The sequence below is a fragment of the Equus przewalskii genome, chromosome 15, assembly GCF_037783145.1.
Source record: "Equus przewalskii isolate Varuska chromosome 15, EquPr2, whole genome shotgun sequence".
NCBI lineage: Eukaryota > Metazoa > Chordata > Mammalia > Perissodactyla > Equidae > Equus > Equus przewalskii.
Window position 1 is genome coordinate 2,152,447 of NC_091845.1, and position 22,514 is coordinate 2,174,960.

At 52.2% G+C, this 22,514-nt stretch overlaps 1 protein-coding gene across 1 annotated transcript in view; it reads right to left on the bottom strand.

Annotated features, from left to right (window-relative positions):
- Window positions 1-7,702: 7,702 nt before the first annotated feature.
- Window positions 7,703-22,514, bottom strand: part of RUVBL1 (RuvB like AAA ATPase 1) — a 36,884-nt gene continuing 22,072 nt past the window's right edge. Inside the window, exons 8-11 of the mRNA XM_008531732.2 lie at window positions 21,972-22,170; window positions 13,889-13,991; window positions 9,200-9,291; window positions 7,703-8,102 (exon numbers count right to left, since the gene is read on the bottom strand). Of these exons, the coding sequence (XP_008529954.1) occupies window positions 7,943-8,102; window positions 9,200-9,291; window positions 13,889-13,991; window positions 21,972-22,170 (554 nt within the window). The 3' untranslated portion in view covers window positions 7,703-7,942. The remainder of the gene's footprint in view (window positions 8,103-9,199; window positions 9,292-13,888; window positions 13,992-21,971; window positions 22,171-22,514) is intronic.

The following is a 22,514-nucleotide window of genomic DNA, read 5'->3' on the forward strand; positions in this document are numbered from 1 at the left end:
CCCCAGACAGAAGCCAGGCAAGCAGGCACAGCAAAACGCGGGGGCCAGCAGGGTGCCTTGTTCTGACCTCCAGGAACTCAGCAGAAGAGCTCCCGCCCCAGGGAAGCTCTGTGCCCTCTCACTATCTGGGCCTGTGGCCACCCACCTCAGTTGGGAGCAGAGAAACAGGCCCATGTTCGAGCGGTCCCCTGTGGCTCGGGGTGCCAGGCTGTGCCTTGGCTCACTTGATGCCGGGCTGGCCCCACAGCTCCTGTGCACCTCACTCCCACCCGTGCACTGGGGAGTGTGGAGCGGGGCCTCCTCCCAGTCCAGGGAACGCTCTCGGTCTTCCCTCTGCTGTGGGGCAGGCACCGTGTTAGCCGCTTCCCACACATGACGTCATCCCCTCCACCCCCACCTGCTAGAGGCCCAGGAGCAAACAGCTTGTCCCCTTTTGACTGGTGCAGACTGAGGCCCGGGGAAATCAAGTGCGGCCAGAAGTCACACTGCCACTTAGCAGCAGAACCAGACTCAAAGCCCAAGTGTCCTTCCTTCTCCAAGCTCCTGCTTGGCTGGGGGCCTGCCTGCAGGGACCTCTGCTAGAGGCCTAGTTAGAGCAAGGAATGAGGGCCCAGGGAAATGCGCCCCACTCCAGGAGCCTCTCCATGCTGCCCTTGGCTGGCTCCCTGCAGGGAAACTGCCCTTGGCTCGGGGCAGCCCCACCTCCCCTGGAACCCCTGCCCCAGCCCACCACCTCCCTCTACCTGCTGACACCCCGCCCCACACCCCTCCCCCAGCCAGCTCCTGCTGCACACCATTCCGGCCCCGAGGCCCTGCCAGGCGGGGAAGAAGTCCTCAGGAACTCACACAGTGGGGAGAACGGGAGAGCCTCCCATCTCTGCCCTGAGGGCCAGCCCATGGCCCAGGGAACAGCATGGCTTCCTGACACCAGGGCACGTGGCACTGTCCGAGGGCCAGCAGGAGCCCCAGGGTGAACCTCAACACCCACCAGGGCCGGGCCTGGCGGGTCCCAGGGGTGCCCCTGAGGGCCCATGCCCACCTCACTCCCCTGCCCCAGACCCTCTCGGACTCCCTTTCACCCTGCCCCAGCGTCTTTGGCCAGCACACCTCCATGCGCAGCCCGCACAGTGGCACCCGCACCAGCGATCTCGGGGCGCCAACGGCTGCTACGCACTGCTGGCATGAGTCTCAGGAGCAGGGTCTCAGCATTCGAAGTGCGTTCAAAGAAACCAGTCACAAAAGAGGACAAACACACCATGTGATCCCATTTTTATGAAGTTCCAGAGCAGGAAAAGCTGATCTATGGTGAGAAAAACAAGAACAGTGTTGCCTCTAGAGTGTTGGAGATTGACTGGGAAGAGGCGCCAAGGGAACTTTCTGGGCTGAGAGTAACATCTTCAATAGGAGTTTGGGTTTCATTTGTCAAAACGCATGGAATGGTCCGCTTAGGATTAGTGCAGCTCACTGTGTGTAAATGTAACCTTTAAAGCAACATAAACATTGAACTCTAGATAATTGTACGTTTGCTAACTATTTAGGGATAAAGTGTACTGATGTCTGCAACTTAGTTTGAAATGCATAAAAGAAGACTGGCAGGGCCAGCCCGGTGGCGCAGCGGTTAAGTGCGCACGTTCCACTTCGGCAGCCCGGGGTTCGCCAGTTCGGATGCCGGGTGCGGACGTGGCACCACTTGGCACACCATGCTATGGCAGGTGTCCCACATATAAAGTAGAGGAAGATGGGCACAGATGTTAGCTCAGGGCCAGTCTTCCTCAGCAAGAAGAGGAGGATTGGCAGCGGACATTAGCTCAAGGCTGATCTTCCTCAAAAAAAAAAGGAGACTGGATAAAAATGAATTGATGGATGGAGGGAAGGATGGCCAGTGCCTAGGTGACAGGTATACGGGGGGTTCCCTGCATTATTCCTGCAACTTTTTTCCCCTTTTTTTTCTATTGAGGTATAATTGACATATAACATTATATCAGTTTCAGGTGTACAACATAATGATTGGATATTTATATATATTGTGAACTGATCAGACAAGTCTAACATCCATCACCAGACATTGTTACAAAATTTTTTCTCCTTGTCTTGAAAAATTTTAAGATCCACTCTCTTAGCAACTTTCCAGTATACAGTACAATACAGTATTATTAACATAGTCATCATGCTATACATCACATCCCCAGGACTCACTGATTTTATGACTGCAAGTCTGCACCTTTTGACCCCTTCACTCATTTCACCCACCCCTCCCCCTGCCTCTGACCACTTAGATGATGCTAAATGAAATTAGTCAGACAGCAGGAGTCGTGGACACCGAGGAAGAAGGCCAGGCCTTTGCTTGTCCTCTCCTCGCTGCTCCAAAGCTTGTGTGGCCCTGCCACTTCTCCGAAGTTTGAAACTGTTCACAGTAAATGCTGGGAAGCATCCTGTGTTGGGGTACCGGATGGGGGACGCCCCGGACGTCTGGAGTACCCTGGTGCACGGCTGGTGGCTTGTGGAGGGGACAGGGTGGCTGAGGGCAGGGGGAGAGGGAGAGTCACCACTGTACAACCCTTTGTACTTTTTACATTTTGAGCCATGTTCGAAATTATTGATTCAAATATAAATAAATATATATATATTTAATAAAAGCCCAGCTCGACAAGCTTTCCCTGACTGCTCTTTTCCCACATGCGCGTTTGGACACACACTCCTTCCTCCCTGCCCACCCTGGCTTCAGCCTCTGTTGCAGGCAAGGAGGCTGGCGGGCGCGGGTGGGACTCGGGACGTCCCGCTTTGGCCAAGCTTGGCCGCGTCCCTGGGCAGGGCGGTGAGGGGCGGGCGCGGAGGCGCGTCTGGCCGCGCGGGGGCGCTGTGGTCTCGCAATCGCCATGCGGCGGTGGGGATGCTGCGGAGACCCCCGGGAAGGGGAAAGAGGAGGGACGCGCGGAGCTCCTGCTGCTGCTCGCCCCTGAGACTCCGCCTCCCACCCGACAGGCCCAACCTGCGCAACCGGGCCCCTCACCCTTACCCTCGGCTCGCTCGCGCTCCCCTCGACCACTCTGGGCACTCGGGCTACCAGCCAGCTCTTCCCCCCTGCCAGGCCCCTGCCCTGGCTCTCCCGGGCGTGGGGTAGCCGGCCTCCCCCTGCGCTCCCGTCACCTCCTCTGGGAAGCCCTCCTGGCCCCTCCCATAGCACCAGGCTCGCGGCTCCTTCTAGTCCGTTGTCGGTGGTTGGGTTGGCGGCTGTCTCCGAGGCTGACCCCTCCCCTCTCTCCAGAGTCCCTAGTCGGTCCCAGGCGGCCCTGGCTCTTTTCTGAGGAGAGGCTGGGGGCAGTCACCTCGGTGGGCATTGTGCGCTTTGGCGCTAGCAGGCCAGGCCAGCTCTTCTTCGCAGCCACCTGATGTGGCGCGAGCCGGGCCACTTGGGCTGAGAGCAGAAGGCGGCGCGAGTCGCACAGGGAGCGCGGTGATGTGTGCTGCTCAGGAGGGGACCGACCTGGCGCGGCACCACTTACGGACCTTGCGGGCTGGGAGAGGAGTTTGGAATTTGTCCCATGGGCCATGGGGACCTGTGAGAGGGTTTTGAGCAGGGGCCTGACTAGGTCAGATCTTGGGTTTTCGAAGACGGCTGGGACAGTGGGGAGGGGGCCTGAGAGGAGGGAGGGCACTTTGGCTGTCCCCAACTCTCGGGCCGTCCGGTGTCGTGCCAACCTGAGTCACGCAGGCCCCGATGTTACTGCGCCACGTGGGCCCGACCACGCCTTGATGACACCTCTCTGCACGCTGTACATGTATGTGCCCCAGCCCTGTGTCCCGCACATACGTGTCCTGGTTACCGCCGGGCCCTGTGTACACGTGCTGCGAGCCTGCGCCCCAGGCCTGCACCCACCACCGCCTCGGTGTCCCCTGTGCCCCGCGTGTGGGTCCAGGGAGTGCGATGTGCTGTGCGCAGGCACGCACCCTATACGCCCCGGCAGGCGGCACGGAGGGTTTAAGGGTCCCCAGCCGGCACTGCCGCCGGCCAGCACGCACCCCGCCGGGCCGACCCTGCCTCGTCGCTCCGGTGCGGGGTCCGCGCCCGCGCCCAGGCGCCCTCCCCGCGGCTGCCCGCGTCCCCATTAATCACGCGGCGCTGACGGCGCCGATCTGCGCGCGGGCGGCGTGACGGCGGCGGTGGCGGCGGTGACGGAGCGGGCAATCGGCGGGCGCCCATCGGCCCATCTTATCGCGCCGGCCCAGCCGCCGCCCGCCGCGCGCCGCCCATTGATCGCGCCGGGCCGGGGCCGGGGGTCAGCGCGGGCCGGGCCGGCCTGACAGCCGCATCCATCGCCGCCCAGACGCGCGCTGATGGCGGCATGGGCGGCACGGCCTGGCCATTAATCACCGCGCCTGCCGCCGAGTGACGGGGAGGGGCGACAGGGCCAGCCGGGCCGACAGCCAGCCCTCGCGGCCGGCCCACCCCTTCCCCACCACCGGCCCCGCTGCGCGGCTCTCTGCGCCCTGAGCGGCCCAGTCACCCTGCCCAGGCCTCCCCCTGACCCCCGGGCCTGCTGTCCCCAGAAAAAATGAGGGGGGAGTGGCCCCCCACTGGAGGAGGCACGGCCGATGAACATTTGAGGAGAGGGAAGGGTGGTGAACGGATGGACGACAAGCAGGTGGACCCAGGTGGACACTGTTGTACCTCTCAGTGGGCCTCTTTCCCAGAGATCAAAAGGGAGGGCTGGCCTGGCCTGACAAACGTTACTGCTCGGCTGAGACAAAGGGGGCAGCCATTTCTCCCCTCGCTGCTCCAGCCCCAGGGGGCTTCCCTAGGGATGAGGGTCCCAGCGGCCCAGGGAGGCCCAGCACATCCTTCTTAGAAGTCACTGACACTAAGGGAAAGCCCAGCCCCCTGTCTGCTTTCTCTTCTGTGCTCGAGCTTGTGTGGCCCTGAGCCAGTGCTCATCCCTCTGGGCCTAGAAGTGGGAGCGCCAGCCCCACGGGATCTCTAGGCCTTTCAAAGGCCCACTGGGATGGGGAGGGGCACAGTCTAGCAGCTTCTGGCTCCTGTTGGACAAAGTGGGACCTTCTTTTCTTCCGAGGACAGAGATTGGGAACTCCACTGAATTTTAGGATCTTGAACGCCTGGTGCAGCCACGTCACCTCATCAAGTCCATGTGTGGATCTATGGGATATGACTGCCCCCATCTTACAGATTAGGAAACCGGAGCTCAAGGCCCACAAGGGACTAGCCCCATCAGGACCAAGGGCCAAACACAATCAGAACCACGTCCCTGCCCATGATGCCCCCAGAACCCCTTTGCTCCTCTCTCCTACCTGACACCTCTGCCCAGGACCCCTCGAGAGCAGGGACTGCTCAGGCTGGTCCAGCTGCCCAGCCCAGGGCTGGCCCTGGGAGGGGCCAAGGAACACTCCTTTCCTGCCAGAAGCCTGCTGGCCCTGGGGTCTGAGACATGGAGGCCAACAGGGAGTGTGACCTCCACCATTACGCAGCTCCATTTTATAGAAAAACGGTTGAGAAAGGTTTGCGAACCAAGTCACTTTCTGGTGTGACACCACCATCTGTTTAGCCTTAAAAAACAAAATATTCTACGAACCAATCTACGAGGTAGAATCTAAGAGGTGTGGTGGGGAGAAGGCATTTGGGCTGAGAAAATAGAGGAGGGGGACAAGGTGGCTTCCCAGCAAGGGCCAGGGACCCTGTCTTTCAAGAGCCCTCCAGCTCTCCCGCGCATTTCCAGGGCCATCAGCACTGGATCAGGGAGCTGGGATTTACATGCAAACACTCCTCCTCGGCCACCCAATCGGCTTGCTGGGAGGCACCGACGAGAGCCTGGGCCCTCTGCTTGGAACATCAGCCACTTCCTATGACTAGCCCCCACCCTGCCTCACTTTAATATTACAACAATTTTTCATGCCCGAGCTGAAATAGTGCAAAAAATGGAGCTGCTGTAATTGTTGTTAGATTGTGTGTCAGCCTGATAAGATGTAACAAATATTTTCCTCCCCACCAGGGTCTGTTTCCCTGTTGGTAATGGATGGAGAAACTTCTCATAGTCGGCGAGGGATCGGTCGTAAAAACTTCACCTGGAAGATTAATGTAATCATCACAGGCCTTGCTGGAAGAAGTAGGAGGAAAATTAAAATAACCCAATCTTCCTACCTATCCAGAACCATCTCCCTCACTTTGGAGCACAGACCAGCGAGGCGGGCCATCTCGCTGGGCACTGTCAAGACCAGGATGCCTGAGGAGCAGGAAGAGGGGGCTGTGACCACCCACAGCCCTCTTCACAGGGAATGCTCTGGACATCAAGGTTCCCTGAGCAGCTGGGAAGAACTCTGTCCCAACCTGCGCTTGGGAAGCTTGCCATCACCGCTGCTTCTATCCTGCTCCTCAAATGCTGGGAGAGCTTTCAGGGCTTGAGAAGAGGTCCAGCCAGGGCAGAGCCTGGTTCTTGTCCTCTGGGGCGAGTCACCTTCCTCACAACTGACCCCGCTTGCCTCCCCTGCCTGGTACAGAGGTCCAATCTTGAAGGCCCCTCCAACAACTCAGCACACTGAGGAAGATGGTACAGCTGCAGGGGTTAGGAGCAGACTCCAAGTCTGACGGCAAATCCTGGTTCCATCTCTTACAGGCTGGGCAAGTGACTTAACCTGTCCCAGTCTCTAGGGCTCCCGGGAGAGTGTGGGTGGACATGGAGAACACTAACACAGGCCCTGGGACACTGGGAGCTCTGCTACATCTTAGCTATCACTTTTCTTTTTTCTAACGTGACTTCAGTTGGGAGGCCAGAGACACAGGCACAACCTCAGAGGATTTGGGCAGCCAGGACAGGCACAAGCGCCCAGCCCTGTCTTCAGGGAACATCCCACCATCCACTGTGCCTGGTTTCCTCACACCCCAACTCCCAGACCCCCTGGCTGGGATCTCCCCCAGGGGCCAGGCCCATGGAAGAAGATCCATTCTGGCAGCAGGGACTAGCTGGGGCCTTCTCAGACTGCAGCATGGCCTGGGGGCTCTCAGAGGGCTGGGCGGACTCCCACAGCACTGCCCGAGCCGTCCTGCCCACGGTCTCCTGGACATGCTCCGAGGACTGGCACCAACAGGAGAACAGCTGCGCCTGCTCCCCAAGGACCTCACGGCTAACCTGGATTAACGCAATGACGGGATCAAGATGACCACCTTGGTTAGTCCCCTCACCTGCACATAACAGCGACACGGGGAGCCTGCCTTGATGTGGTGTGATGGGAATGGCACTTTACCTCTGCGGTCTTCCTCTCAATAACCCACAATCCTGGTTTAATCATGAGGAAACATCAGACAAACCCCACTGAGGATTATCTGACAGAACACCTAACCAGTGCTCCTCAAAACTGTCAAGGTCATCAAAACAAGGAGTCTAAGAAACTGTCACACCAAGAGGAACCTAAGGAAGTACGATGACCAAATGTCATGTAGTGTCCTGGGTGGGATCCTGGAACAGAAAACGGACACTAGGTCATTGAGGAAATGTGAATAAAGTATCATGTGTCAATACTGGTATTAAATGTGACAAATATACCATACTACTCTAAGACGTTAGCAAGAAGGGAAACTGGGTGTGAGGTATACGGGAACTCCCTGTACTATCTTCACAATAATTCTGTAAACTTAAAACTCTTCTAAGATAGAAAGTTCACTTCAAAAAAATTAAAAGACGAGAGAGAGCCGTCATCAAAATAACCTGTAAGGATTTATTAGAAACACACCAGGTGAGACAGGATTCCTTCCAAGCAAACACAGGAGAAGTTATGATAATTTAAGAAGAAACGTCTTCCACACTCCACTGACAATGCTGCTAACGCTGTCTGAATGGGGACAGAACCTGGAGCCCAGGGGCAAGCCTCCTGCCTGCAGGCTGGACCCAGGGCCAGGCCCGCCCGGAAGTCTCTCCTCACAGAAACCTCGGCCATCTCACTTCATGTACTTATCCTGCTGGTCAGCCAGGATTTTGGCCGAGGACTTGGCATCATAGAAGAGCTCACTGATCTCCTCGACGTGCTCCTTCTCAATGCCATCCTTCCCATTGATCTTAGCAAGCAAGTGGGCCGGGGTCAGCAGCTGCACCGAGTACCTAGAGTGGGTGGAGGCAGAGCAGGAGTGAACGGGGGTCCCGGATGGGAGCCCCTCCCCAAATCAGCAGAAGCACTGACACCAGGGGCTGAGCCCAATGCTGGGCTTGTACTAGCTGTGGCTGGCACAGCAAACAAGGAGATAGCGAGCTGTCACTTCTCAGAGTTGCGCAGTCATGACTCCATCGGAGAGGGGCCAGAAGTCACCAACATGACCTAAGTCCTACTCCCCAAGTCTTGGTCGCAGTCTACAAGTTCTCCAACAGGAGGTAAGTCTACTGCTACCTGAAAGGGACCGCAAACAGACGGAGACAGGTGCCAGGCAGGTACGGCAGGGGTCCAGGTCGAGACATGGAACGTGGCAGGGAACTGAGCACACAGCCACTTGAAAGCACAGGCCCCCTCCAAAGGCACGAAAATCCAGGAGTCATTAAAAGCACCACTCCACCGGAACAAAACAGCCTGCGATTCTGCTTCAACCTTAGGAGCGAGGAACTGACTCAGAGGGAAATAGGGACGGGCTGAGGACTGTGATGTCATGCTCTCAACAAGGAAGGAGCCAGGAAACTGACGGGAGACATCCTCCACAGGCAGCTGGCTTCAAGCTGCTAGTGAACAGTCAGGAGAGCAATCTATGTCCGTACTCCTACCCTCACCTTCGCCTGTATCCAGCCTCCTGACTCCACATGCCTGGAGAACAGAGCCAGCAGGGGGCAGAGAGCAAGGCAGGGCCTGGCCAGCGAGCTATCTGCCCTGGACCCTGGCCTCTGCTCTGTCCATCTCCTCTGCCAAGGGGACTGGCCCAGGGTCAGAGCAAGCTCTCCACTAGAGGGGAGCATCTGCTACAGGACAAGGCAACTTAACCTGTCACTCTAGCTTTTTAAACACCATCATGTAGATATCCTGCACTCGAAATCAGTGCCCTGACACAAGACCATCACACCAAGCAAGAGCAGACATGGTCCTGTGCCCTGTGAAGGGGCCCTGCCTGTATGTCCCAGAATGGACCCCAGCGAGGCCCCACGGGCTGTGCTGGGAAGGCACAAGCAGCGTCTGGAGCAGCTGCAGGCAGACGCGGGCCCAGGGCATGCTGGCTCACCTCAGAGTGGTCTTGGTGCCGATCTCCCCCAGGTGGTTCAGCGCCTCCTCACTGATGTTGATTCCCTCTGTCTGGGCTCGGATTTTAATGATCTTTTAGAGGAGAAAAAACGTGATCAACAGTGACCAACCTCAAGTGCTCATCTATAAAGTAAAGTGCTTTAAAAATCAACTTTGTTCAGGGGTTCTCGTCCCGCATCGTAAGAGCAGCAGCCCAAACCGGGGAAGGTGGGGCACGGACGGAGCTGACTGTTGCATCTCCTGGGGCACCAGCCACGCCTGTTCTACGTGAGGGCTTTACAGCCAGGAGGCTGTGTTCACACTGACTAGAAGGGCCTAGTGCCCCTGTGAGCGTGCACCAGAGCAGCTGGGCTCCTGGCTCCCCGCCCTTCCCGCTGGGACCCCCGCACTCAGAGAACAGCAGCCTCTCTGAAGCCTGCCCGGGCTCCCTCGAGGGCTCTTTCCTTCCCCTCCAGTGTGGGCACCACCACTTATAAGGGCTCAGGCAAGAAGAGACATTTTTTTATTTGCTTGATAAACACAATGGTCAAATAAATCAAAAAAGTTACTTTTAAAGATTTACCAGCCCTTATAACATCACCAGGAGATATCTAGCCTATCAACAAGAGGCTGACGCTTGTTCCGGTTTGAAGATCCTGGTAAAGTTGGAGGGGAAGCGGGCTGGCGGCGGGGCGCTGTAACACAGTGGCACCGGGACCCTGCAGGCGCACCAGCACTGAGTGATAAGGGGCAGCTGGGATAATGATGTTGTGTTGTGGAGCTGAGATAACTCGAGGACTTCGAGCCTCATATAATACAGGAATTTTTCACTTTGGCAGCTTCGTAAACAAGATATCAAGAAGCACTTGTTTAAATTAAAGCTATAAAAACACACCCAGGGTAGAGGCATGGGAAGTGGGGAGGACTGAGCCCCCAGCTAAAGCCTCACAAGGGGATGAGGGAGACCAGAGGTTTAGGAGATGGACACTTCAGACCCCGACGGCGAGAGCTGCAGGTGTGGGCAGCTGAGTGTCTACTGACTCTGGTCAGGGGCCTGGCACGTCGGCTGCTGAGAGGGGGAATGTCCGGTGCAGCAGGAGAGCCAGGTCTCGCAGCAGAGTTGGATGGGGGCAAGGCGGGCGGGCCAGTGCATGCCCAGGAAGGCAGCCCCTCCGCTGCCGGGAACGAGTGCCGCGAGGGCTGAAGGCCAGGTGCTAGCGAAGTCTTCCATTTTGTCAAGAGAGACCCAGAACTCAGGTTCTTGTAGGAAATGTCCTCATTTCTAAATGTTGGCAACTTATTCAAGTATTTCACAAACACTGCATTGGCCACACAAACTTACTGTTCAGCCAGTGCTGCCAGGGTATACCTCTGGCAAAAGAATCTCGGCTTGTGCATGAGGGGTTCCATCGACTGGGGTCCAAAGCTGAATGCAGCCGAGCAGAGAGAAGTTACTGGATGGGCACGAGGACGGTCGGAAGAGGAGCGAGGAGGGGGACCCCTGCTCCCGGCTCTATCCACAGTGCTCCCCTCTGATCACAAAACAGTCAGGGCTGGGCAGGTTTGTGCTCCAATATAAAAAGGGCTTCTGGCTGCCAGCTTGGGACTGAGGAAACCTCCAGGTCCTGCCAAGAAAACTGTCCTGGGGGCCTTCTGAAACTCTAAAGAGATGCAAATGTCTAATCCTGGAGCCTGGTCCCGGGCAGAGCTTCAGCTCTGAGCACCTGGCCTTCAGCGGCCACGCCGAATCGCAAGTTCAGCTTCCGGAGAGTGAGGGACTCTGCTCTCACTCTCTCTAGAGCAGGTCAGAGCAATCCCAAGAGCTCCCGTTTCAGACTGCTCAGAAATGGACAGTTCATAAATTAGATCTTTAATCATTTAATAACCTGCACAGATAGTTTATGAGGTGTCGGCACTGATGGCAGAGTACACAAGTTACATTGACTTTTTTTTTCTTTTTTATTTGAGCTAACTGCTGCCAATCCTCCTCTTTTTGCTGAGGAAGACTGGCCCTGAGCTAACACCCGTGCCCATCTTCCTCCACTTTATATGTAGGACACTACCACAGCACGGCATGCCAAGCAGTGCCACGTCCGTACCCGGCATCTGAACCGGCGAACCCTGGGCCGCTGAAGCGGAATGTGCGAACTTAACCGCTGAGCCATCAGGTCAGCCCTTTACTTTGTTTTTTTAACAGCCTACCCCAGGCTCCAGTGGAAATGCTGAGGCTACCCTTTGAAACTGCAAGAACAAAGCAATGCACGTCCTAGCAGTCAGTCCGTCCTCTGCTCACCTCCTGCAGAGCCAGGATGGGAGCCGGCCTATAGTCACAGCCGTGGAGGCACAGCGCAGAACACTCCAGTGGAGCTCAGACTCCGTGCTCCGGGGCCAAACAGAGGCACCAAAGGTGAACCAGCTCTGAGTGGGGTCCCAGCTCTGAGTGGGGTCCCAGCTCTGCAGCTTATTCTCTGTCACCATGAGACCCACGCTCCTCCTGAGCCTCAAACTGGTTATCAAATACTATTGTAAGGACTCTGGGGGTCTCCGTGAAGCACCTGCGAACTGTTCATGACAGTCACATCTGCAGTGGGAAGGGATGGCCAGCCCTAAGTTATTGTAACTATCTCATTTGGCCCTCATGACAACCATGAAAGGGGGCCACAGATCTTCCAGTGAGCGGAAAAGGCTGAGAATCACAGAGGTGCACCAAATTGCTCAAGTCACTCAGCCACGAAATACTCCAAGGGAGCGGGCTGCCTCTCCCGGCAGGTCACAGGGGGCTCCAGTCCCAACAGGAAGGATGGGGAAGGGACTGATTTCTCCTTTGCTTTTGCTTCTGCTTCTATTCAATGAATGCCTTGGCTTCAACCTAGCATCCATCCAAGTGCAAGAGACCATTATCTGGTGACAAAGCCCCCAGCCATTGACACTATCTCCTAAATAATGCACACAGTTGCTGCTATGAACTATAACTGTTTCGGTATCCTGTCAATGCTGCTCATGAGGGAAGATCTGTGGCTCCGTGCATCACCAGGGCACTCCTGGGTGCTGGTCAACAAGAAATGCCGGCAAGGCTAGGCTGGATGGGTCACAGGCAAGCAGGGGGACTGCCAGGTAGTGCCTAGGAGACACCCTCAGCACTCCAAAAGGAAAGAACCTACCAACAAACTGCAAAGGGAACCCACCCTCAATTGAGATCTTTCCAGCAGGTGGGAGGCTGGTGGCGCACTGACTAAGAACAAGCACATCAGGATCAGACAGCCTGGATTCCAGGTAGTCCTGTCACCTACCCACTGAATCTTGGTGTCTTCATCTTTAAGAATGACAATGATAATAGCCCTCTCCACCTCACAGTTACAGGGGATCAAATGGAATCATGCTGGCTAAGCTGGTCCATGGGCTTAGCACCATGTTCAAAAAGGAAGACCTGTGCTCTGGTGAGAGGGGAGGGTCCAGGCAGAGTCCATCAAGGCATCAGTGCAGCCCTGGTCCACCCCACATCCCCAGCCTTGGCCACATGCAGACCCAACAGTAAGAGACCTCCACTGGCAATGAGACCATGTGGGGCACAGGTGGTCAGAGCAAGGAGCACAGCTCACACTGCCCAGCGGGGCACCAGCCTAGGGCACCATCCACACTGAGCAGAGGGCCTGGGCTCTGCAGGGCACGGCCAGGCTTTGCACCCTAGACCTGCTGCTCAGTGACTCAGCCATCAAAAGGAAAAGAGATGACAATCATAATGATACCTGGAAGGACCAGTAAGGGGACTAGAAATTCTAAGTGTAAAGTGCCTGGGCACTGCTTCGCACACAGCTGGTGTTCCAGCTCCAGATCAAGCAAGAGCTAGTTCCTACAGAGAGAACTGGGACTGCGCCCCAGAGGATAAGGCCAAATCTCATGCATGCCTGTCACCCCCTACCCCCAAGCCTGACCCAAATTCAGCTCACGCAGAACTCTGAGCATGCACTCTGTGTCAGGCACTGAGGTAGATGCTCTCATGTACACCTCTTTCGAGCTTCTTAGTATAAGGTTAGTTTATGACCTCCATTCCCAGGTGCCCCTCTAAGCTGTGTGACCCTGCTTCACCATCATCTCTACGGCCTCAGCAGTAGCCCCAGGCACAGTCTCCAAAGCCCCCGGGAAACCGACCACTCGTCACACTGTTTACAATGCTTAGGCTCCACTAGGACTCAAGCACTTGCCTGCTCCAGGTTCCGCACCCTGCTGGAGCTGGGCTGCTGTGGGCTCTGGTGGGACAGGGCTCCCGGCTTCACCCACTGAGCAAAGAGGCCTCAGAAAGGGCCTGGCCTGGGCACCAAGAGGCTACCACTAAATCATATTTTACTGCCTCTTTCCAAGAGCTGGTGGCCTCCCTGATGGCTGCCATCAAGTCAATTTTTTCACCCTCCCTTTCCTAAAGTTTATCAGAAGGAATATAGTAGAAAAGAGAACAGCCAAGACTCAGAGGCCGCTGACATTTTGTGATCCTTCAGGCAACGTCTACCTGGCCCATCTATCTTTCACAGGGTGGGACTGAGGATCTGGAGTATGACTTGCCCAAGGCCAGCAGCTAAGTGGTGGGATGGTGGTGGGAGCCAGATCCGCTCCATGGATACCGTTCTACACGGGGAATACTGGGAGCAAATGCAGGGAGAGGAGATGGGCTGGGCTTGGGGAGGGTGAGGCTCACCTGCTTCATTTCCTGCGGAGTGTACAGCATGGTCCGGATGATCATCACTCGATCCAGAAGGTCGAGAGGGATGCCGTGAGGAGAGGTGATGTCCTCAGTGCCCCTGCAGGAGGTCAGAATTATCCTATCACGCAGGCCTCTCTGAGACCAGCAACTGGACATTGGAAACATGGCTGGGGTACTCACAATGACGAAGCAGCTAGTTCACATGCTGAGAGTCAGAGCCAGGACCAAAGAGTAAACAGACTAACATTCAGGTGACATCAAAAACAAACTTCATTATTTTAGCAAATATCAATACCATAGGAAATTTAGGGAAGAGGAAAAAAAGCCACCTAAAATCATATTAAAAATATTCATACTTTTTGCCAAATTTTCATATACACATTTTTATAAATTACACTAAGTATATAGAATTATTTTTTGCTTTTGTCCATGTTGATTCAGTCTTTTGTCTTTTCTTTTTTTTTTTTTTTTTTTGTTGAGGGAGATTTGCCCTGAGCTAACATGTGTGCTAATCCTCCTCTATTTTGTATGTGGTTAGCCACCACAGCATGGCCGCCACCAAGTGGTATAGGTCTGTGCCCAGGAACCAAACCCAGGCCGCTGAAGCAGAGCACGCTGAACTTAACCACTAGGCCACAGGGCCAGACCCATGTTGCTTCAGTCTTAATAATCCATCAAATATTTTACTTAACTCAAACTGTTGGGCATTTAGGTAGTTTCCAATTATTGCTGTTACTATTAATGATGTTCTGATAATTTTATGCATACAGGCAGGAACATGTCCTCAGCAACTCTCACAGTGCCTGACACAACCCTGAATATCTATTTCAATGAATGAATGAATGTCCTAATGTACACAGCTACACAAGTGATCTGGTCATTGCACTGTAGCCAGCACCAGGTCTTCTAATTCTTAAATATTTTGCCACTTTAATGATTTAGAAAAAGGAAGAGTAACACCTTGTTTGAATTTGCATTTCCTTGATTACTAATGAATGATTTGAATGCTTTCCCTTATATTCATTAATTATTTTCTTTCTTTTTTGGGAACTGTCCAATCATGTCCTTTGCCTATTTTTCTCTCAAATTCTTCGCCAAGCCACAGGAAGACCCACCCAGGAGAGGAGCCCTGCCAACACGCCGGGCCGCAAGGTGCCAGCTGCCTGACGGGCCGCATGCTGCACAGAGCCGGCAGCACCGGGCAGGCTCGCGCTGCAGTGGCGGAGGCCACGGGCTGCGGGCTTCTGCCTCAGCCTCTGGGAGCCACAGCAGCAGCAGGTCTGCATCGGCGCCCTCGCTGGGTTCCTAAACTTGCACCAGACTGCAAAGCCTACGGTCACCACTCCTCATATAACAAAGAACAAGGACAGGTCATTTGGATTTAATTGTTAATATCAGAATGTTTGGCTTCAAATATAAGTAAACATTCTAGAAATACAACTTCAGTACAAAAATCTAACTGTTGAAATTCTATGCCGTCAGTTGAGGTATAAATGCATATTTATCATTGCAAGAATAAAATCTGCTGATGCAAGCTACAACAGATGAACCTTGAAAACATTATGCCACATGAAAGAAGCCGGTCACAAAAGGGCAGATATTGTGTGATTCCACTTACAGGAAATATCCAGAAAAGGCAAATTCATAGAGAGAGTAGTTTAGAGGCCACCAGGGGCTGGGGGAAAGGCAAAATGGGACTTACTACTTAATGGGTACGACGTTTCTGTTTGGGTGATGGAAAAGTTTTGGAGACGGATGGTAGTGACAGTTGTACAATACTGTAAGTGTAATTAATGCCACTGAATTGTACACAAACATAATCAAAATGGCAAATTCTATGTTATACACATTTTACCAGAATAAAAACAATTCAAAAAAAGAATAAAATGCTTCATTAATGAATAATTGTTAAATCTAATATAAAAAAATAATTAAGATCTTTCAAAATAAATAGGGAATTGGACTAAAACAAATATTAAGATAACTTTAGAGAAAACAAACCACCAACAAATATTCCTAAAAATAATAACAAGGAAGAATTATAAAAATTAAACTCCCTCATGATTCAAATCTTGGTGTTTGGTATGCCTGCAATCTTCACATTAAACAAAACCTTTAAAAACTACATTTAATTTTTACTTAATTTGATTTAGGTCATTAAGTTTGGCCTAAGTTAGGCCATAAGTCCTCTTTGTGAATTTTCTTGGGAATTCTTGGGAAATCTTTAAAAGATCTCAACCTTGCCATGTTAAAATATCCCAAATAAGGGGCCAGCCCAGTGGCGCAGCGGTTAAGTGCGCATGTTCTGCTTCTCAACAGCCTGGGGTTCACCGGTTCGGATCCCGGGTGCGGACATGGTACCGCTTGGCAAGCCATGCTGTGGCAGGCATCCCACGTATAAAGTAGAGGAAGATGGGCATGGATGTTAGCTCAGAGCCAGTCTTCCCCAGCAAACAGAGGAGGATTGGCAGTAGTTAGCTCAGGGCTAATCTTCCTCAAAAAAAAAAAAATCCCAAATTCTATAACTCACGATAAATCATCTTTGATTCAGACATAATACTAAATATAAAAAGTCTAAAGAAGAAAAAGTTAGAGAAAAAAGAAGTACTCCCTAGTCAAACTTCAAAAGAATAGAATTTATAAGAATGCATTAAGAAAATTTCTTATAGTTTTGATTGCATAAAACTAAAAATTTAAACAAAAATGTCTACTTAAAGACTGCTAAGCATTTTTCAGGATTAAAGACAAAAAAACATTTTTGAAATTTGTCCGAGCTATGAATTTATGTACAAAGTTTCTTTTAGAAAACACATTAGTGAAAAATGCTCTCTGGAATTCTATTGTGCTAGGCACAAAAAGGTCCATGACGTGGCTCAATGGGCAGGGACGGGAGCTCCCGTTTGCCAGTGCCCTGCTGGCGGGGGTGACGCAGGAGGAGCTCGCAGTGCGAACAATCACTGTTTGACAAGGCAACCAGAACAGCCACAGTAGATTATAAAACACTAATAATAAACTGTAATAATAATTACATTTGGCTAACATTGCAGATTTATTCTTGTACTCAGAAGTTCATTTCTGGCTTCGGACCCAGCCTAATATAGATTTTACCATTATGCCATTCAACAATTGTTCAAACCGGGTTAACAGTGAGCCTCTTCCAGATGTTTTGGGTTATGAGGCCATAGGCCCAATTCTCCTTGGAATCCAACACAGTATGTCTGCAGGAACAAGGTAACTGTGCTTCTAGAAATTTATCCTACAGATATAGCTACACATGTGCAAAATGGTTTACTCACTTCTGAATACTTCCCTCTTACTATAACTCAGCGTTCCTCCACTATGACACTTTGACATTTGGGACCAAATAATTGTTTTTAGGGGACTGTCCTGTGCACAGTAGGGTGTTCAGCAGCATCCCTGGCCTCCACCCACTAGATGACAGTAGCAACCCCAAGTTGAGACAAGTAAAGATGCCCCAGGCTGAGAGTCACGGCCTGACTGCTTCTGTACGTAGCCCTCTAACTGCAGGGACACAGCTAACACCACGCTTTTCCGAGGACAGGAAGCGCAGTAAAGAACACCTCTCTGGGTAACGTGAAGAAGGCTAACTCTCTGAACCCTGGCTCAGTGGACACCGGAACGGTGGTAAGAAGAAAGCCATTTGATTTTTTGATGAGGCTGCCAAGACAATTCAATGAAGAAAGAAGGTCTTTGTGCCCTTAGATTCGGCAATGGTTTCTTAGATACGGACCCAAAACACAAGTAACAAAAGAAAAAACAGATAAATTGGACTTCATCAAAATTTAAAACTTGTGGGTCAAAAGACACTATCAAGAAACTAAAAAGACAACCCACAGAATGGGAAAAAATATTTGCAAATCACACATCTGGTAAGGGTCCAGTATCCAGAATACACAAAGAACTCTTACAACTGAACAATGAAAAGACAGCCCAAATAAAAAACAGGCAAAGGATCATAACAGACAATTCCCCCAAGAAGATATACAAATGGCCAATAAGCACATGAAAAGATGCTCAACATGCCTAGCCATCAGGGAAATGCAAATCAAAACCCCAAGGAAATACCACTTCACACCCACTAGAATGGCTATAATAAAAAAGACAGACAACAAGTGTTGTTGAGGATATAGAGAAACTGGAACCCTCATGTTGCTGGTAGAATGGTGCAGATAGTGGAAAACAGTCTGGCAGTTCCTTGAAAGGTTAAACAGAGTTACCGTCTGACCCAGCTATTTCACTCCTATGTATATGTCCAAGAGAAATAAAAATCTGTCTAAATAAAAAGCTGTACACAAATGCTCATAAGAGCATTATTCCTAATAGCCAGAAAGTCAAAACAACCCAACAACCCAAGGTCCGCCAGGTGATGAATGGATAAATAAAATGTGCAATATTAAATGTTTCGTACTTTGGAATACTACTCAGCCTTAGAAACAAATAAGTATTGATGCAATCTACAACATGGATGAAGCCTGGAAATGTTATGCTAAGTAAAAAAGGCCAGACAAAAACCACAGATTGTATGGTGCTGTTTATATGAAATGTCTGGAAAAGGCAAACGCCTAGAGACAGAAAGCAGATCAACGGTTGCCAGGGGCTGGGGAAGAGGCGCTGGGGGAAACCCGGTGTGTGCTGGGGGTGGGGGGACTGTTGAGATGTACAGGATTTTTTTTGAGGATGATGAAAATGCCCTAAAATAGACTGTGATGATGATTGCACACCTTTGTGACTAGACTAAAATCCTCTGAATTTTATTTAGATGGGTGAATTGTATCACGTGTAAATTATATCTCCATAAAGCTGTTTTCTTAAAAAGCGCCACTTGGGGTGTCTTTCGCCACAGGGTTACATTGAACTGAGACCACTTTGTTTCTTAAGTTTTGACACTTTGGTGCAACAAAGTGACTTGTGGAGAGAAACTCCTGCAAAGACTCCTTAATCCCAAGGGGTTATTCTCCACAGCAGAAGAGACCTTGGCAGGTTTTAGAGCCAGGATCAGGGCCAGGCTCCCCTTTCACAGCTAAGGATCCTGCTGCCTGAAAGGGAGAGGACTTCTTAAGGTGCCACGCGAGCATGGAGCCAGGGTAAGAGCCAGCCCAGCGTCACCAACTCTTGCATCCACAGATGTCTCTCTTCCCAGGAGGACCCTGAGGCATACAGGAAGAAGCCTAGGGCCAGGTGCTCCTCCAGGAATGGCTCCCCAGCTAGAGGTCCCTGTGCACAAGGAGAGGTGATCTGGAGGTCCTGGGGGCTTTTGCACTTTGACAGCCACTCATTGTCATCAGCGCTCAACCTTCCCTTCACACCACCATCAAAGCTCGACCTGTACTCACTGACTGGGACCACTCTGGGAAGCCGTTTAGGAGAGCTGGGATGGCATGGGAAGACAGCCCCCAGGCTTGGGGCCCACACAGGTGTGAGCCTGTGTGAGTCTGGGGATAAGGCCACCTGCCCACAGGGTCACCAGGGTGCCAAGATTCCCTGCGATGACCCATGTAGAGTACTTTGGACAGTTTCTGGCACAGAGGAAACCCTCAGTTCCTGTGAATTCCTTCCCTCTTCCCTCTCCTTTTGAGCCCTGGAGGTCCGACAGGGGTCTGAGGGGCAAGGAAGCTCAACAGCTGCCCTAGTATCTGATGGGCAGCAAATCAGATGCTGCCAAAACTGCACACGTTCCAGAAATTTCATCATTTCACATCTAAACCAAATCTTGTTGAGAGCATGAGCTCTGAATTAAAATCTCAGCCTTGCTTCTGAGCTGTGTGACATTGGTCAAGTTCCCCATCCTGGTGGAGCCTTGGTGTCCTCATTTAAACAATGAGAATACCAGTCCCTTCCTGGCTAAGTTGAGGTGAAAGTAGGATGTGCCTGGAACACAGAAAGAGCTCCTCAATTTCTGTTGGCTATTATTCTTATCATTGCTATTTTGACCTTTTTTTTTTTTTTGAGGAAGATTAGGCCTGAACTAACATCTGTTGCCAATCCTCCTCTTTTCGCTGAGGAAGACTGGCCCTGAGCTACCATCGTGCCCATCTTCCTGTACTTTATATGTGGGACGCCTGCCACAGCATGGCTTGCCAGGCAGTGCCATGTCCGCACCCAGCATCTGAATCGGTGAACCCCGGGACGCCGAAGCAGAACATGTGAACTTAACCACTGTGCCACCAGGCCAGCCCCTGACATTATTATTATCACTACTACAACAAATTTGTTGCTAGGGCTGGAACAAAATCCTCTTCTAGAGCGTACATCCCAAATTTGGTTACCTCAGCAGACCTGCAGTAAGATTCGCACTCTGAGCATCTTCTCGCCACTTGGGTAATTGCAGTCTGGCGACAGGAAGCAGCCCTTGACCAAATCAGTCTGGATGGGGCTGGGTCAAGTCTCCCAGGTTTCAGGCTGACCAGGGAGCTCTGTCCCCACTGGGCAAGGTCGGAGATCTAAGCCACCTTCCTATGCAGCTTTTTCGCAGTTGGGATGGGACTGAGAAGGAACTCTGGGTCCTAAGCGATCTTGCTCCTGCCAGAAGCTGCCAGACTCTAGGCATCTGCGGGGCTGGGTTATCCGCTGTGAGGAAGGGGAGCCTGTTAGCAGAGCTCCCCAGCAGGGGGCGCCACCTGTCCAGGCTAAGCCCTTCCACCAGCTGTCAGATTGAAGCCAGGCCTGCACAAAGCAAGGGAAGTCCAGCAAACCTACAGGGTGTGTGCAGCAAGGATGCCAGGCTCACCAAGCACCGGGCCACATATCAAGTAGCCTGGCTTTTCTCACCAACAGCTGGCCTGGATCTGGCACAAGGGGCCTTCTCTCCAAGACTGCAAAAAACACTGTGACGATGATCTTGTCTAGACAGCATTACAGGGATTCAAAGAGTTACCACAAGATGCTGCCACATGAACTTAAATCATGCATGCAAATCTTAATTCTTAGCAAGAGCAATCACCTGAGGGGGGAACAAAGGGGAGGCCTGCCCCAGAGGCAGCAGCATGGCTTCTGGACAACCTCAACGGAAACAAGGCTTCTCCATCAAGAGCTGGCTAAACTCCTGGATATGACCCACCACCATTCAGAGGCAGGTCTAGGTGCATCAGCAGCTTGGGTTCCTAACTCAGTTTGGCTCCTGCTCTGTGCTGAGATACTCATGGGCCCCAGGGTCTCTGTCCAGATTCCTATCACCCCTGCTGCCAGGAGCACACAAGATCCGGGGCTCTGTTTCCCCCTTACTACCCTACTGCAGGCTTGAACAGGGGCTCCTCCCCACCCTCCTTCAGGCCCCTAGCACTGCTGAGACCAGGTCCTGCCATTCAAACAGATGCAAAAGTACAAGAAAACTACCAAGTATGGGGATGTTGACACTTAGGCTTGAGAGCTGGAAAGATGCTATGTTCTCTGGGGCTCATGGCCTACAGGGTACTTAGGAGAAAAAAGAACCTCCAGAAAGTCCCTTGTCTCAGCCCTAAGTCCATCTTGGCAGGGTGAGCATCATATGAGCATGTGTCTTCCAGGAATCAATCAACATCTACCCTTCTCAAAGGCAGGCCTAAGCAGGTGGGGCTGGGGGCAGGTGCCACCATGGCTCCAAGCAGGCCTGGGATAGAGAGAAAATACTGATTTCACTATCAGAAAGACCTGAGTTCTCATCCTATCTTTAGGACCAGGGGTAAGTTATGCTGCCATTCTGTTTCCTCATTTGAAAAATGAAGCCAAGAATACTTACCTCTCAGAGCTAGTATGAGGACAGAGGAAGTTAATATATGTAACATCACCTAAGGCCAGCCCATCTGACCTTAGCTTCACCCACTCCAACTGAATGACCAAATCATACCACGCTGTAACCTCAGAGACCATGTGAGAGGCCCTCATATTCATTAACAGGGTGGCTGTTGCCTTTAGTGACTGCAAAGGCATGCCACTTTGGCATGCTTCTCTCAAAATGAACTTGACCTCCCTTCATCCCCATCCTGACTCATGGCGTTATTGGTTTAAAGTGATCCCAGAAGAACAAATGAGCCTAGATGGAAGGTGGAAAAACCTCATGGCTGGCAGGCAGCCACCTTACCTGATGACACAGTTGCCTCGATTGGATGCAAAGATGACAATGGGGGCAATAGAAGATTCCAGGGCCCGGTGTAGGTAAGTGAAGCACTCGATGTCCAGCATGTGGACCTCGTCAACAAAGAGCACACCTGGAACCAGCTCAGCAATGCCCTGATCAATGTACTTGTTCACCACCTTGTTAATCTCTCCTCGAAGTTTGTCTAGGAGGCAGCAAAGATAGACAGACAAGGTTAGTACCAGGTTGGGGAGAGTGCCACCCTTCTCTTCCCCCCCACCACCCGAATTCAATCTAAACCCAAGTGTGGAGGCTAGTTTTACTGCTAGCTATGTGACCCCAGGCACGTTACATCCCCACTCCAGGCTTCAGTTTCATCATCTGAAAATAGGGATAATCATAACTAAAGGTCAAAAAATTGGCAGATTCCCCTAAAGATGTCTTTTGTTAAGTAAATGGCTTTTACAATGTTCTTCATGTCTTCACAAGAGCGTGCTCTCCCCAGTCTGTCACACTCCCCACCATGCCTTATTACTCACACCCACCCAG